General features: G+C 45.0%; 1 protein-coding gene across 12 annotated transcripts in view; it reads left to right on the top strand.

Moving 5' to 3' along the window:
• MSI2 (musashi RNA binding protein 2) overlaps positions 1–16,941 on the top strand; it is a 568,927-nt gene that overhangs the window by 410,105 nt on the left and 141,881 nt on the right. For all 12 annotated transcript variants that reach the window (XM_060259524.1, XM_060259515.1, XM_060259513.1 and 9 more), the window contains one exon: positions 13,043–13,125. In XM_060259524.1, coding sequence (XP_060115507.1) covers positions 13,043–13,125 — 83 coding nt within the window. The remainder of the gene's footprint in view (positions 1–13,042; positions 13,126–16,941) is intronic.

The following is a 16,941-nucleotide window of genomic DNA, read 5'->3' as shown; positions in this document are numbered from 1 at the left end:
TACCCCTGGATGAGTTCCTCTAACTGCTTGTCAGGCGGAGACAGGTCCTTCCTGGTACCTGGTTCCCAAAATCCTTAGTGGAGAAGCTGGGGGGTTTCCCCACAAGCCACACCGAGCCTGGGCCATTCTCAAATCCTGAGGTCAAGGCTTTCCACTCCTGAAGAAGCTGATGGTGGGAGGAGCTCTGTGCCTATGGGATCATCATGCAACCAGGAACCAGGCCCAAGAGGCTGCTGTGGACAGGGCCAGCACCAGGATTTCTGGCGCCCTCAGCCCCTGGCCTGCTCCCATGCCCGCGAGGGTGAACGCAGCTGTGGCAGGCGGCACAGCCATGGAGCTCCTCCAAGCTCACCCACCACCAGGCCACCCCCAGTCAGCCTTCCCAATGGAAGCACAGACCCGGGAAGGCCGAGCAGGGTTGGCAGGGCAGCACATGCGCTCAGGCACTAGAGCCTGGCTCTGAGCACACCTGTCACCCCCAGTACCTCTTCCCCATGGGTAGGCAGCAAGGTGGAGGAAGGTGGTGGAGAGGCAGGCAGCAAGGGTGAGCGCAGCAGGGGGGGAGGGGCACCAGGGGTGGCATGGAGGGGTGCCCACCAGTGCCCCTGAGGCCAGGTAGTGCCCTAGGCAGCCACCTACCTGGCCTACTGGGATGCGCCAGCCCTGTCTGTGGCATCAGGGCTTTGAGGAATTCCATTGTCAGCCTGTGATTTAAATTCAGCCTTTTTAAAGAAAGAAGGGTACTCCAAATATTGCCAAAACTGTTGATTTGTTGCTCAGTTGCACAGTCAAGTCCAACTCTCTGCGACCCCATGGGCGAAGTCACTCCAGACCCCCCTGCCCTCCACCATCTTCCAAAGTCCGCTCAAAGTCGTGTTTGTTACATCAGTAACACTGTCCAGCCTTCTCATCTTTTGCCGTCCCCGTCTTCTTTTGTTGCTTGGGCCTACACAAAACTACCTTGGAGGAAAATGCAGCAGAAAGTGAAGAGCAGGGGACTGACTGAGACTTCCATGTCCCTGAGGACTACTGTCCCTCCTCCAGTGATTTTTGGCTATGTATTTCCCAAATTATTTCTGCTTATATTTGCTTCTCCTTTCTTTCTCTTTAAGAGTCCCGTGGTGCAGAGTGGTAAAGCTGCAATACTGCAGTCTGAGTCCCCTGCTCACGACCTGAGTTCTATCCCAGCGGAAGCTGGTTCAAGTAGCCGGCTCCAGATTGACTCAGCCTTCCATCCTTCATGGTCGGTAAAATGAGTCCCCAGCTTGCTGGGGGAAAGCGTAGAGGACTGGGGAAGGCAATGGCAAACCACCCGTAAAAAGTCTGCTGTGAAAACGTGAAAGCAGCGTCACCCCAGAGTCGGAAACGATTGGGGCTTGCACAGGGACAACTTTACCTTTTTTTCTTTCTCTTTGCCCTCAAAATGGCAAAATTCCTGCCTTTGTATCGCTTCAGTGATCTGGCTTGGCTCAGATCACCACATTTTAGGGGCTCTTTGTTTTTTCCTCCACCCTCATTTTCCCCTTCCAGGTTTCTCCCCCCCCCCCTCAATTCCTTTTATTTTTCTTTCAAAAAGGATTATTCAAATGTATATGCAGTTTTTATTCATTTGAATAAAGCGGGAGGGGGAAACCACCCTGTTTGACTCTGTTAAACGCTTATCTCTTAAATAGAGCTTGTTAGCTTCCAATAATAGCTTCATTCAGGAAGATGCAGTATAATTTCATTTTAAAATGTGCGCTCCTTGACAACCGGATTCCTATTTATGTCACCGTTTTAAGCAGCCTCTTTTGTTTTCTGTTAATCTTTCTCATGCACTTTTGGTGGAACGCTTTTTTTTGGTTGTTGACTCTTTGTACCACTCATAAGAAACAATTGTCTGTTTAATCCAGAAAGGTTTCTAAGACTTGAGGTAATTTAAAAATGAGTGTGTATTCATTACCCTGACTAATGGGGCTTGGAAAAAGGAATATGTATTTTTTTTCTCTCTCTTTTGCATATGGTATCTTTGTAATTTTTTTCAGAAACTGGATGGAATTCCACCCCACCTCCCACCCCACAAAGTACATCACAGGTTATAAAATTTTCCTTCCAGATTAAATTACCAGTTTATTTCCTGGCTTTGGAAAAATGATAGGGTTGGTTGGCATATGCATTTTAAATACCAGTCAATGCAAGCCTTGAAGCCTGTTGTTATTTTTTTAATGGATTTTGAAAAAAGTTTCAAATGCAATAGCTTTTGTATCTGTATGGCCCATTTGCCTGTGTTGTCCAGCAGGAGGACAGAGCCCAGACTTAATGTCTCTTGAAACTTGACCCCCCAGACTCCCCATGCCCCCCCCCCTCCATCATCTCATATACATGCAGTCTCATAAGTCGTGAAAGGAAAAAAAATAACAATGACATAAATTGGTCCTGAGGGTGGGGAGCCAGGATGACAGATTATGGGGCCCTGGTCACTGAGGGAGCCTTTTGGGCCTAGAGTTATATGTTGCTCAGGTTGTCTGGGGAGGGGAGAATCAGTCTTGGTGGCACTGGATCCTAGCATGGTAAGCGTGTAGGCCATACCGTACCTGGCCTCTGTGGACTCCTCAGCCATCTCCCACCCTCTGTGTGTGTGTGTGTGTGTGTGCGTGCATGTGTGCGTGCATGCTCAGCTCTTGTACCAACTTTCTAAGAGGGTGATGCCCTACTCTCTAAAGCACAGTGTAGGCAACTGTCCCCATAATGCAGTTTGTGAGGCAGCTCCTTGACACTCCATTTTCTTACTGAGACGGAGATTGTCATTTCCCCTCGGACCACTATATGCAGAACTCCCAGGTATACAGGACTTATGTATAGGGGGGAGGTATTTGTGAGTTTCCTGCATTGTGCGGGGGGTTGGATTAGATGACCCTAGAGATCCCTTCCAACTCTATGATTCTATGTAGGTCTGCATGGATTTCCCCACCACGTCCAGCAGTTTCATTCATCTGTCATAACATAATAAGGTTGCCAGGCCCCCAATCTGCCTCGGGATCCCCCAATCTGCTGCCTCGAAGCTGGTCAGCGGGGAGAATCCCACTCCCAAACAGTTTGTGCTAACTATGGTTTGTTGTGATGGTTGACTTGACTACATCTACTGCCAGCACTCTATTTCAGGAAGCTCCTGAACCATAGAAACAGGAGCAATGAGCAGCTGGACAGTAAAAGTAGCCCAGCAACCCTGAACCATAGTTTGCTTGTATGTTTGGAAACCATGGGTGAGTGCGATGTCTTAAATTGAGGTGCTAATATTCTGTATCATGTGAGCCCCGCAAAGCAAAATGCACTTGGTTCCTCAGTCCTGCCATTCCTTTGCGACAGCCATGGACGTGCAGTCCCTGAAAGTTAGGTACTTCCTTATGATTAGTTTGGAGATTTCCTTTCTTTGAGACTGAGTAATAAGAGTCCAGCATTCTGACTCTCATTCCGTGTTTGCCTAAGGGCCAGTCCATCCATCTACAGAGATCCTCCCTCCGTATTCAGAGGCAGTATATCACTGATTACCAGATGATGGCAGCTGTTCTCATCATTCCTCTTTTTTGAGGTTCCCAGAAGCATCTGGCCAGTTGCTGTCTAACAGGACGCTGGGATTGGAATGGCCATCAGTTTGGGCCAACATACTATATCTTACAAGCGGTATTCCCCATTCTGTGCTGCTAAATGTGTGAGGGATTTGGAGTGTCCATTTATTGTCCATATTTTTCATTGCTTTTAATTTTTGTTAATGCCCAGTCATTTAGAAGACACAGCAAGTTGGTTGCCTGCTAGGAAGAGAGAGAAGCTTTGCCTTCCATTTACCTAAAAGGCTGCCACAAATAGAAACAAAAAGAGACCCTTGTGCAGCCATTAAGACTGTTACGTTGCATTTTACTAATAGAGACAGATTGTTCGGTGCTATGGGTGGGTAGCCAAGAGCTGTGTGCTTGCTGCGTTGCCTGTAATAAGTTAAATTGTAGGAGTTGGCAAGCTATTCTTTTAACTGCTGTCTTTACTCCAAACCACAGGACTTATTAGATCAAAGAGGGGCACTCAGGATTTTAAAATTTTAGACAATCTCTTCTCAGTGCAGGAGAGTTGTTTTGTATTCCTCAGGCTGTCCTGAAGATAAAATCCTAGATTTCTCTCCCAGGCTCTTGGAAAGGTGCACACAGCAAATAGGAATCAAGTCTAACATGAAGGAGTTAGCTGGTGATGACTCTTGGGCACTAGGCTCTCATAGAGCATACACCTGGGATCTGTGTGTTCCATGTATATATGTATGTATACACCTATACAAGTTGTCTTGTATACAGAGTACTGTTTTTGTGTCCTGGTTTTTTATGAGCCTTTTTGACTCCTCAGACCCTGTTGCAAGGGTAAAATTGAAGAACAGGAAGTTATATATCGGATTTTTTTGTGCTCCCTAGAAGAGATTGTCAAGAAGGTTTAATTATTTCTTTTATTTCACTTCCAACCCACCTTTCTTGCTGCGACTTAAAGTGGACTGCAAAATACAGAATACAAATTCAGTCAAACAGCATCAGTTATTCAATAAACAATGTTTAGGACTAGGATTATGGAATGTGAAAGCAATCAAAACTGTTCAGGGCATGAAATACAATATGCAGAGAATGGGTTCCAAAAGTAAAAGTATAGTAAAAGCAATAGAAAACAGTTCACTCCGACACCGTAAGGTATCAGTTAACAATCCAGTAGGACTTGGATTACAGATTTGGAAAACAGTGTAAACAAACTGTTCAGGTGTGATTGGACAGGTGGCATAGAAATGTTCTGAAGAAATAAGCAAGCAGAAATGTGTCCTGGAGCACACACCATTTCTTGCTTCACATTATATAAAGATTCAGAAGTACTCTTGGGCTCACTTCTCGAGATCTATGCATCACAGAGTTTTTAATGGACAAAGGGAGAGGTAAGGGGTACTCTTGGCAGCCTTTTCCAGTCTTTAGATTTCTTCACTGTTGACCTGTTTATGTCAGCTAACTTGCACATCAATTCCTTTTATCAGCTAATGTGCATTTTTGAAAGGACTTTCCACCCTAGTGCTTCTCTGGGAGGACTTTCCACCTTATTGCCCAGTGTGCTGGGGCTTGAATCAGGTGACCTAGAGAGCTACATGCGACTATGTTTCTCCCAAAGCGTGGAGAGGAACAGGCCTTTGCAATACTGGAGGTGGTGGGTGGCTTGCAATATGAAGCCTTTGGATTAGCCAGGCCTTAGGGTTGCTAGGCTTGAACTGGCAACCATCAGGTGATGCTGAGGAGGGTTTTGGGGCAGCCATTAGTGACAGCATGACATCACTTCTGGGGAAAACCTCGAATGAGGTCAAGCCTCTTGAAGAATTGCCAAAATCTCTGTGGTTTACCACAGAGTTTCTGGAGATTTCAGCCCCCCCCCCCCCTCCCATGACATCAGTTTCCTCTAGGAATCACAGAAGACTCTGTGGTTCATCATAGCACTTCTGAATATTCCCAGAGGTGTGATGTCATTTCTGGGTTTTCCTGGAAGTAATGCCACTCCATAGGCCTGCTTCCCCTTCCCCTCCCGGTACTGCTCTGAGCAGTGAGAAGATGATGCCATCCCTAGCCAGACCTGATACATAAATGCTAGGAGCTGGTTTTCAACCTTTGTCTGGTCAACAGAGGAATAACTTTTGCCTGCTGCTCTCCAGAATAGGGTTTCCTTGATCTGCCAACTGATCTCAGGGGCTGGGGTTTGGGATCAGCTAGTCTAGTGCATGTCTGAATCTGAGAATCTATGCAAGAAGCTCCAGCCTAGCCTTCATGCCCATGACATAACTGAAGTCAAGATCTAGCTATGAGACACCTGTCAATCAGTTTGTTGCTTGGGCCGTATGTCCGGCAGGTGGAACGATCACACACTGTTTCAATGAGCTGAACTTCATTGGTTTGTTAATCTTGGGGGTGGATCAGTCATCCTCCAGGGAGCCTCCTTCCAACCTAGGGAGCCTTCCTCTGGCTCAGGGCCCCTCCGAGTTTGTTCAGCGGCTCAGCAGGACAGAAGTAGGACCCACCTTCTTTGGCCTTGGCCTTCCTTGGGCCCATAAATAAAGAGCTTTTTGATGGATCAGCTTTGCTGTTTCATTATCAAACTAAGAAGCCAGATGTGTTTGAAAATGGTGCAGACCTTTTAAAACCTGAAAATGAACGTTCACAACTTTAAAAATATTCTTTTCCTGTTATCTCTAAATAGAGTCAGATCTGTATCTCTCTTGCAGCAGACTGCTTGTTGACCGAGTGTTTTTCAGGTCTGAGGGAAAGACAGCCAAATAGCACGGAAGCCAGGGAGGTGTTACTGATTTGTGGTGGACTTTCTGGCATTGTTATGCATGGATAAGTCTATCGCCAATAAATGCCCTTTCGCTTCTTGTTACTGGCAGCTGAAGGTGCGGGGGGGAGGGGGCGGAATTGAATGTGGAATCCTCTGCTGCATTATTTGCTAATGAGATACTAATGATGAAGATGTTCCTGGCAATCAAGCAATTAATGACTTGCAGAACTGGACTTTCTAGGGCTGAGCAAAACTTGGATCCCTGTGGTATACTGTCTAATCATACCAATAATGAGTTAACTCACTAGAGTCCCAAAATTCCTGGCATTTCATATTAAGTCAACTAGATCACACAAAGTTTGACTGTAAAAGCTGCAGGCATTGCTGCACAGCAGTTAAAACAGGATGGGTGAGAAAGCAGATAAAGAGAAGAAAGAGATGGGGAAAGGTGGAGAAACCCCACTTCCACAATGGTAAACCACCTCTGAATATCTCTTGCCTTCAAAGCACTACTGGGTTGCTGCAGCTTGACAGCACTTGGAAGAACTTGGAGGGCTACCTAGGCTAACCCTGTGCTCTGATGCAGAGTCCACCGTGCGACGTAAACCACATTTGTTCTGTATCTAGTAACCTCCAGTATCCTGAGTATAATGTCTGTTTGCACAAACCAGCCATTGTTCAGACTGAGATGTCTCAATGGGGTTGTGCTCTCTGCCCAGATCCAAGTATGATGTCAAGTCCATCTGGTTGGTGGCAGTGGAAAGTGCTGTCAAGTTGCAGCTGTCCTATGGCGACCCAGTAGGGGTTTTCAAGGCAAGACATGTTAAGAGATGGTTTACTGTTGCTTCTCTCTGCAGAGCAGCCCTGGACTTCCTTAGTGATCTCCCATTTCGTTCCTCGCCATTTGCTTTTGAGATCTGACAAGATCAGGCTAGCCTGGGCCATCCACATGAGGGCAGAGTTCATCCAAAGGTCAAGGTAGTCCCCTGTGCAAGCACCAGTCGTTTCCGACTCTGGGGTGACATCGACGTTTTCACGGCAGACTTTTTATGGGGTGGTTTAAGTTCATCTACTGTATTCAAATATCTCCCTTCTTAATCCAGATCTCAACAAGTGTCCCCTATTGCTACTTGCAAATGTGGCACAATAATTAATTCTAGGAGTCGGCCTGAGGCATAAATTAATGCTGTGATTTTTAATAACTCTGCCACATGTCAATAGTGTAGAGCACAAGGATTGCTGAGTACCTCAGAAATGCCCAAAGTTCACAGTCAAGATAAGTAGTTTTTTGGTCATTAGGCCATCTTTAGAAGTGAGTGCAGTTCTGGGAGCTGTAATTGTGCAGACAGGTGTGAGAAGAGGGGAAGGGACAGGGCAGGTGATGCTCCTTCCAAGCCTGTCCATGATCTTGAGGGATGATACTGGAAAATTGCTTTGAACCAGTGGTGTTGTCTTTTTGAGATCAGGTGAATCAAGACAATCTGCCATTATTTGCTGTGTTGTGGTAGCCTTAATGAATCTGGGGGGATCTGTATTGAACCATTAGTGATCGGTATGGACAATTCCAGTGATTTATTTAGAATTTGTTACCTCTGTCATACCTGGCAAAATACATGACTTTCAAGGTATCATGATTTCTGTAGTTTGCACTGGAACTGAAAATGGCAGGAGATGCTGTTAATTATACAACTTTATAATAGGATTTGTTTTTAATCATGCAGAGAGTCTACAGGCACCCTAGCTTGTCTTGTTTTTACTTTGGGGATGGTTTTATTTTTATGTTTTGCTAAACTGTAGCCTGATAAGATTCTGAGTGTAATAACCTTACTGCTTCATAATTGTTAAAGATTTTCTGTTCCTTGGCTCTATCATGGGAGACTGCAACCAAGAAACCAGAAGGAGACAGAGGCTGGGAAAGGGCAGCCATGAAGGAATTGAAAAAGAGTCTATAAAGTGTAAAGATGTGCTGCTGATGACCAAAATCAAAATAATTCATGCCACAGTATCCCCATTACACTGTAAGGCATGGAAGTTGGACAGTGAAGAAAGTTGAAAGGAGGAAGGTTGATTCCTTTGAAAAGTGAAGTTGGAGGAGAGTTTTACAGACACTGTGAATAGCCAGAAAGACAAATCAGTGGGTTCTAGATCAAATCCAGCCTGAACGCTCCCTAAAAGCTAAAATGACTAAACTGAGGCTATTGTACTTTGGTCACATTACGAGAAGGTGAGAAGCACTGGAAGACTGATGCTGGGGACAGTTGACATCAACAGGAAAGGAGGAAAACCCAACAAGAGATGGATTGATTCAGTCAGGAAGCCAGGAGGACCCTCAGTTTACAAGACTGAGCAAGTCTGTTAATAATAGGATGTGTTGGAGGTCATTAATTCATAAGGTCACCACAAGTCAGAGGCATTTAACGCAGAAGGAGAGTTGGTCGAACATTAAATTCTTGAATGTCAGACTGATGTTTAACAGTGAAATTGGTATATTCAGAAATCTCATGGTTGATTTCTCCTCAGCAATTACTTCTAAGGGGAAGGGGGGGGGGGAGGGGGTTTCTGCCAGGTAAGAGGTTGTTGTGTACAAACCAAGTCTGTTTAATTTAATGAGTTATATGTCAACTTTTGATTGAACAGTCTCTAATTTACAATAGATTAAAACAATACAAGGAACCCAAAGAGGATTGGTTTTTAATTGAAGAGATTTAAATCACCAAGAAAAAAGGCCAATTTAAACCAACTTTTTCCATTGATTAGTTAGCTGCTCCCTAAATAGATTATTGGAGAGGGCAGCCATGTTGGTCTGCAGCAAAAGGGCCGGATTTGAGTCCAGCAGCACATCGGGCCAGCCAGGTTGTCAGAGGAGGAGCTTTTGAAAGTCCCTTTGTTAGATCTGAAGAAGGGACCTTTGACTCTTGAAGCTTATCACACACACACACACACACACACACACACACACACACCCTGATATCGTTGCTCTCTAAGGTGCCTCTGGACTTGAAGCTTGCTGTCCCTAAACAGAGCTGCCTAATAGTTTATTTGCTATAACCATAAGATACATTGATTTAAAATGGTGCAGAGCCTCTATAGAACTTGCATGGCTTGTTTTTAGATCCCTTAGATGGCCACTGCTCCAAAGAAGGTCATTTTTACACCCAGCAGCCTTGGCAGGACTTAGTGGGGGCTGGTTGTTGGCTGGACTCTCCACTAGCAGGTGCTGCTTCTTCCCAGTGACTTTTTCTGCTTTAATCTGCCCCTTCTCCCTGTGGAAAAGCAGATAATGTCATTCAAAAGCAAAGGTTGTTGATGGAAACTGATGGTCAGGTAGATGTTCTCCATGAGGTGGAAGATGTGATTTGACTGAGGTTTATAATTGGAATGCTGAGCCTAACAGCCGAGGTCAGGGAATTCCTGAGCATAGAACAGTTGGCCAGCTCGTTCGGTGGGTAACAAGGGGGAGGCGGAGTGGTGTGCCTTGCTAGTCCCTGACCTTTAGTATCAAGCTGTAATAATGCAAACAGCGTGAGCCATTTTATTGTATTATGTCTAACGATGAAGATGTTTTCTCCACAGTTCTTGCTTTGCTTAGAAAAGCAGCTTGTCATAAGTTCATGAGGGTCATGAGTTCAGTTTCAGCAAAGTATATGTTTGCATTAACTTCAGATATTATTTTAAAGCAGCTTTTAAAAAAAGGAATTTATAATAGCTGAAACTTCAAAACAAACTGAGCTAGATTTTTTTAATGTGATTCAGCCACTGAAAATGCAGCTTCATACTGAATATGGTTTCTAGTCCATCTTTTGCAAGTGAAGTAACGACTTGGGGGGCACACAAGGTTGAAGGTCTCCCTAACCGTCCTTCAGTGGGCTCACCGTGAGCCCAGGGCAAGGAGCCTTTTCATGTATGCCAACAAACTGATGGTGTGATGGTGCACCGAGAGAAGGAGGCATTTGAAAAGGCAGGCTTATAAATGTGGCTTATGTTATCCAGGGCCAAAGTTCCCTACTGTATTCCCCCCTTCCCAGCCCATCTCCCACTCTACCATTTCCAGTTTTTCAATTATAGCTTGTAAACTACTTGGGAGCATAGACCTGTTTTTTCCTTCTGCAAGTCTACAGAGAGTTGTTTGTGTGAATTGTTTTTTCAGACTGATATCGTGTATTTTAAATACTTCAGTGTTACTTCATGACATTGCATGTATTACATTTTTATCTTGCCCATCCCCCCAGGAGCTGAGAGCACCACATGGTGTTTTCTCCCCCACTCTTTTATTCTCAAAATAACCCTGTGAGGTAGGCTAGTCTGAGTGGGATGACCAGCCCAAAGCCATCCAGTGAACTTCTTGGTTGGGGCGGGGGGTTGAACCTGGGTCTTTCCGGGCATTTTAACCGCAATGCCCTACTGAGAGGCGAAGCCAGATGCTTTAAGAGATAAAACAAGGGGAAAGAATGGTAGAATGTAAAATATTTGTGGTATTTTTTATATTTGAAATGTATGGGTATTCTGGCAGAAGGTTAAATTTTTGTAATGTGTTTAATTACTGATTTTAAAAAACCAAGAAGATTAAAACTGTCTCAGCAAAAGACACAAGGAAGCAAAGCCACCATTAAAACCAGCCCAGGGGAACAAGGGAGAAAAATATGTGAATAACCCCCCCCCCCCCCAACACACGTTTCCATGATGTGGGCAAACCAGAATCCAGTTTCCAAACCTCACAAGCAGCAAATGTGAAGTGAATGGATCTGTGTGAAGGGGTGGTCCCCAGGTGAGACACCACAACCTGAAACACCCTGTTTCTGAAAGGCACGAGCATTTCCTCAAGAGGCAGGGCCCCTGGCTGAAGATGTTCTATTTTCTGAGCTCTGCTTGCCACATGGAGTCTGTTGTGTGTTGAATTTCTGTCCTGTTGGTAGCTGCCAAGTTTCTCATGGCACTATTTTGGGAATCGGGCTCTATTCTATAGGTTCACTGGGGAAGTTGTCACTTTATTTTAATGGGTTTCTACATTTATTCCTTCATTGAGCAGAGCCAGAAACGTGACAATAGATTCTCCCCCCACCACCACCCTTCCCTGCTCCCCTGAAGAGACGTGTGGGAATCATTATGCAGACTTGGAGCTGGCTGCCAGATCCCTGCAGCCTGGTTTTGCCTGGCATGAGGAAGGCCTGACAGGGTAAACACAGCAGTGTATGGCTGACGGGCAGACAGCAGGCATCAAACAACCTTAAACTGGCCTGAATCAGGCGCAGTGTTTGAAGCGGCAGTGCAGAAAAGATGAGTGAGCTGATGAGAGGCCTTCAACTTTCATAGTTCCTTAAAGGCCTCAGGATATCCTGATGAGGTATTAGAGAAAGTAATTCAGGAAGAAGAGAGACAAATAGGCACCTTTGGATCTTGGCTGACCCGGAGGGTTGAACTGCCACAGCGAAGGAAAGGACAGCCTGGGACCTGCAGAGATCCAAGGCTCACTGATTATCCCCACTGCTTTCCAGGGAGAGCAAAGCTGGTCTCTTTTAACCCTCATAAATAAAAGGCGAGCTTGTGTGTGTGTGTGTGTGTGTGTGTGTGTGCTTGCTCAGAGCTGCAACATGTTTGTAAAAGCAGGGCTGCTGCGCTCTCCCTGCCACCGCCGCCTGCTAACTGATGATTCATCAGTGTTCCTTTTCTGCTGACCCTTTCACTCCCACCCCTTGCTGCTTAAGGAGATGTCCATAAAGAGGAAAGTCTCATTGGGTTTAAACTACTGCTGAAGCCTCTACAGCAGTGGTGGGGAATGTCCATCCTGAGGGCCGTTTATGGCCCTCGAGACCACTTGGTCTGGCCCTTGGGGATTGCTGGGCTGAGCCAAGCCACATGGCAGCCTCCCTGCAGGAGGATTGTGAGGCGCAGCCACACTGTGCAGTGGGGGATCTCTTTATTTCCCTTTCTTCTCCCCTTTATTTTTCTTTATTTTCATTTCCTCCCCCCCATTTCTTTATTTCCCTTTATTCTAATTTCTCCCCCCCCCTTTCTTTATTTTCCTTTATTGCCCAGCTACCACCAGTTCAGTTTGCACTTGATTATCCCAGATGGTGTGGCCTAATATGCTGATTGTGTGACCTAATAGGCTAATATTAAGGGATGTGGTCTAATATGTTAATGAGTTCCTGCTGGACTTTTTCTACCAAAAAAAGCCCTGGACTTAGGCATTTGCCTAGGGTGGTGGGTCGGATGTGGGTGTGTGCCAAATTAGGCTCTCTCCACATGACTTCAAATGCAGACTATTTGCATTGATTTTGCCAGCCTGAATCGTTCTCCCTTGGTGGAGCACAGTTTTTTAAGCTGATAATTTTGTATGGCCCGCGAATGATGTTATAAATATCCAAATGGCCCTTGGTAGAAAAAAAGTTCCCCACCCCTGCTCAACAGCTTCATGGACAGGTGGGAAAGCTATGAAGGAAATGATGGCTCATGATGCTATAGCAGCAGCAGAGACGTATTGTCCTTTTTATTTCATGTTTCATCTACCGTATCCTAGACAAATAACTATTTAAATTTATAGCAAAATTGGAGGATGATGGAGGGAAATGTATAACTCTACCAACTCTGGCAGTTCCCATATTGACTTAATCCATACTAATCATAATAATTGTTCTTTTAATGTTCAACACATGCACCACATTTTGCAGGCAATCCAACAGAAAGCAAAAAACAAAAAATATTTATTGTTCCTTTCTTTTTTCTGTTATAGGTTTTGGCTTTGTAACTTTTGAGAATGAAGATGTGGTCGAAAAAGTCTGTGAAATCCATTTTCATGAAATCAATAATAAAATGGTAAGTTTTTTTGGGGTGCATTCAACTTTTGAGGAGCACCTTTCTGTCTTCCCTGGACGTAGTGGGGTGTCTGTCCTTCATGGATTGTTGCTGAGCTAATAAAATAACACTTTTAAACATAGACTGCCAGGTCCTCTAGCATTCAGAATGCAGCACTTATTGACACTGGAGCACCATCCAGTAAACTTCAGGGCATGTGTGCGAAGGTTGCCTCAGTCCAAGAAGTCCCTAACCAGTCTTCTCTGACTGACAGCAGTTCTCCTGGGCACTTGCAGTCTGAGATCCTTGAAGTTGAGGTGCCAAGGATCGAAATGGAATGTTTGGCCTGCACAGCAGATGCTCTGCCATGCTGCATGTGAAGTGGTCTATCTACACCAGCAGCCTTGAATTGTTGAGAATAGGGCAGGGCTGCCTGCACCTAGTTTGATGTGACTATGTAAGACTTCCAGGAGAAGTCTGCCTGTTGTTGGCACGGCTGGCCTGAGTGGTCCCTGGTGTGCGGCCTTGTTGTGCTGAAGATGCTACCAGGCTTGGCTGCTCCAGGGCCATTTTTATCTTCCCAGTTGCTCCTGATGCAGGTTGACTGTTTTCAAAGGCCACCTGACCTTTGCAGAGTTTATCTCCCACTGGAAGCTTGCTGCTAAATGCACCCCACAGGCTTGCCCAGAGAGGCTGTATCTTCCCCCCAGCTCTCTGCCGTCACTTCGCAGTTAGTGCCCCTCCTTCCGGAGAGTTTCCCTCTCCCCTGTTCCAGAGGTGAGATTATTACATCTTTGGTTCTTTCTGCTTTGGGGCTGTTCTTACCCCCCCCCCCCAAAGCACCTGTTGCATCAGATTGCTTGGGGGGGGGTATCTAGAGAAAGCTGCCCCTCATTTAAATCCACGCAGTAACTTTTCAGCTAAAATATGCTTTGCCCTCCTGCCTTTGTCAAACATCTTCTGCTTCTCAAACTTGCATTCAGATAGGCTTTATATATCACTCTGAGATGTGTTCACAGACTTTAAATTCAATAATAGGACTTTTAGGCTGGATAAGATCAAAGCAATCTCCTTAGCATATGCTAGAGGCTGATTCAATATTTGACTTGCTAATTTCTCCCAGGGCTCTGAAATAATATCCCTTGCATTGTCCCTTTCTGCACAATGTGCATCTGAAGCTAAAAGAACAGGTCCCTTTTTTAATGCTGCGTGTTGAGATGTCAGAGCTGGACTGTGAAGGTGCAGCAGCTGAATAAGGAAGCCATCCGGATGCGTTGAGTCCATTAACTTTAATGTGCAAAGCTCTCACGGCTCTTCCTAGATGACTAGCTGGGCTGTTCGTTTATGTATTCTTGCTGGAATCTACATTTTTCTGTACAAGTCTCCAATAATACTTAGAAATACCGAGTGAAATGAATACAGGATATACTGGAAAATATATACTGGAAATGTACTGGAAGATTCATGCATACATACTTATGCTTCTCTTTTAGTCAGTACTAAACCTGTGGACAGCACAAAATGACTGTCAGCCTTCCACCTCTTTCTCCAGGAGTTGCCTCATTAAATCAAAAGCTGTTTTTGAGGAGTGGTTTGCAGATTGCAGAACTGGGGCCAAGCTATCTTTTGGTGTCAGAGTTCCATGGTTCATATAGATTGGGATTTCATCAGAGAAGTTTTCCCCCATCTGTCACTTCCTTGATCAGAAATCATGCCCCTGATTGGTTGTAACCCCTGGTAGAAGAAAGACAGGTACCCCATCATGCCTGTCTTTTAAAGTTTAAAGCAGCTGGGCAGAGACGTTTCCAGTCAGGAAAATGATGCATGACAAAGAGTTAAGCACTCCTTCCCTATTGCCATGGAGTCAGTTTAGATTAGGAAGACTCCCCGAAAACTGCTTTTTTTAAGGGTCCAAGCAACCCCCCTCATTCCTGTTATGGAACTCCCTTGTCAGATATAGGTTGGTTCTAAGGCTGAAGCCAGATGTTGAAGTTTCCAGAGAGTTGAGGGTGGTCTAGTAAAGGGGATCAGTGTGTGTGCGATAAACACACATCCAGCTTTCCCTTCTGGTCAGCCAAATCTAGCAGGGGTTTTGTATGGTTTCAAAAAACACAGGTAATATGAGATGAAGGCAACAGAAACATAGAGCTAGAAGGGATCCCAAAGGTCACCTAGTCCAACCCCCTGCACAATGCTGGAAATTCACAGCTGCTCCCCCAGTAACTCCTCTTCTATGCCCAGAGAAACCTCCAGTATCCCTGTGGGTTGTAGGAAAAGTCCTTCCTGACTCCAGAGTGGGGACTTCTGATTTAATTTTGATCCATTGGTTCTTGTCTGAGCTTCTGGAGCAAAAAAACCCCAACAGTCCATCCTCTATATGACACTCCTTCAAATACTTGAAGATGGCTGTCATATCACCTCTCAATTGTCTCCTCTCCAGGCTAAACGTACCCAACCTCTCCAACCTTTCCTCACCTCATAGGACTTCATCTCCAGACCCCTCACCATCTGTGTTGCCCTCCTCTGGACATGTTCCAACTTGTCAACATCCTTCTTAAACTATGGTGCCCAGAACTGAGCACAGTACTCCAAGTGAGATCTAACCAGACCACAGTAAAATGATTCCATCACTTTGCACAATCTGGACTTTATACTTCTGTTGATGCAGCCCAAAATCTCATTTGCCTTTTGAGCTACCACTTCACACTGCTGAATCATGTTTGGTGTATGATCCGCTAAGACCCGCTTGATCCTTTTGACACGTACTTCTGCTAAGACACGCCTCCCCCACCCTAAAGTTATGTGTTTCATTTTTCCTGCACATATTTCCGAGGGCAATGACACCTATCAAACCACTTTTATTTTATGGAAACATTTCTATTTTATATGTTCTTCCCATATGAATCTGGAAAATTATAGCATTGGAGAAAGTGCAGAAAAGGGCAACAAGAATGATTAAAGGGCTGGAACACTTTCCCTATGAAGAAAGGTTGAAACGCTTTGGACTCTTTAGCTTGAAGAAATATTGACTGCGGGGTGACATGATAGAGGTTTACAAGATAATGCATGGGATGGAGAAAGTAGAGAAAGAAGTACTTTTCTCCTTTTCTCACAATACAAGAACTCGTGGGCATTCGATGAAATTGCTGAGCAGACAGGTTAAAATGGATAAAAGGAAGTCCTTCTTCACCCAAAGGGTGATTAACATGTGGAATTCACCACCACAGGAGGAGGTGGCGGCCACAAGCATGGCCACCTTCAAGAGGGGTTTAGATAAAAATATGGAGCACAGGTCCATCAGTGGCTATTAGCCACAGTGTGTGTGTGTGTGTGTGTGTGTGTATATATATATATAATTTTTTTGCCACTGTGTGACACAGAGTGTTGGACTGGATGGGCCATTGGCCTGATCTAACATGGCTTCTCTTATGTTCTTATGAAAAACAACTTTTAACAGATTTTAGAATTGCATATAATATAAAAGTCATAAACCACATGTGCCAGATTAAAACTGCACCAGCCAGCAGCATAGAAATCAGATACCTGGCCAAGGACAATATCACATTCAGCCTTTGTAGAGAAAGCCCTCCTAAAAAGGAGTTTTCAGCTGGCACCAGAATGCAGCAGGGCAGGTGATGTTTCTTTAGAAAAGGCCCTTCATTCCTCCGACAAGGAAGGCAGGCAGAGAAGATGAACTCAGTGCCTGAAGTGCCTTTTCCAGCAGTCTTAAAAGACACAGTAGTCCAGCTTCAAGAATTCCTTCACGAGGCCTAGATTTGTGCGGCGTGTGTTGCCTTTTCAGGCAGCCCCTTTGGCCTGGACTGTGGTGTTTTATAC

The sequence above is a fragment of the Heteronotia binoei genome, chromosome 18 (assembly GCF_032191835.1).
Source record: "Heteronotia binoei isolate CCM8104 ecotype False Entrance Well chromosome 18, APGP_CSIRO_Hbin_v1, whole genome shotgun sequence".
Lineage (NCBI taxonomy): Eukaryota > Metazoa > Chordata > Lepidosauria > Squamata > Gekkonidae > Heteronotia > Heteronotia binoei.
Note: the sequence above shows the minus strand (reverse complement) of the source record. Positions and strands in the feature narration are given on the sequence as shown.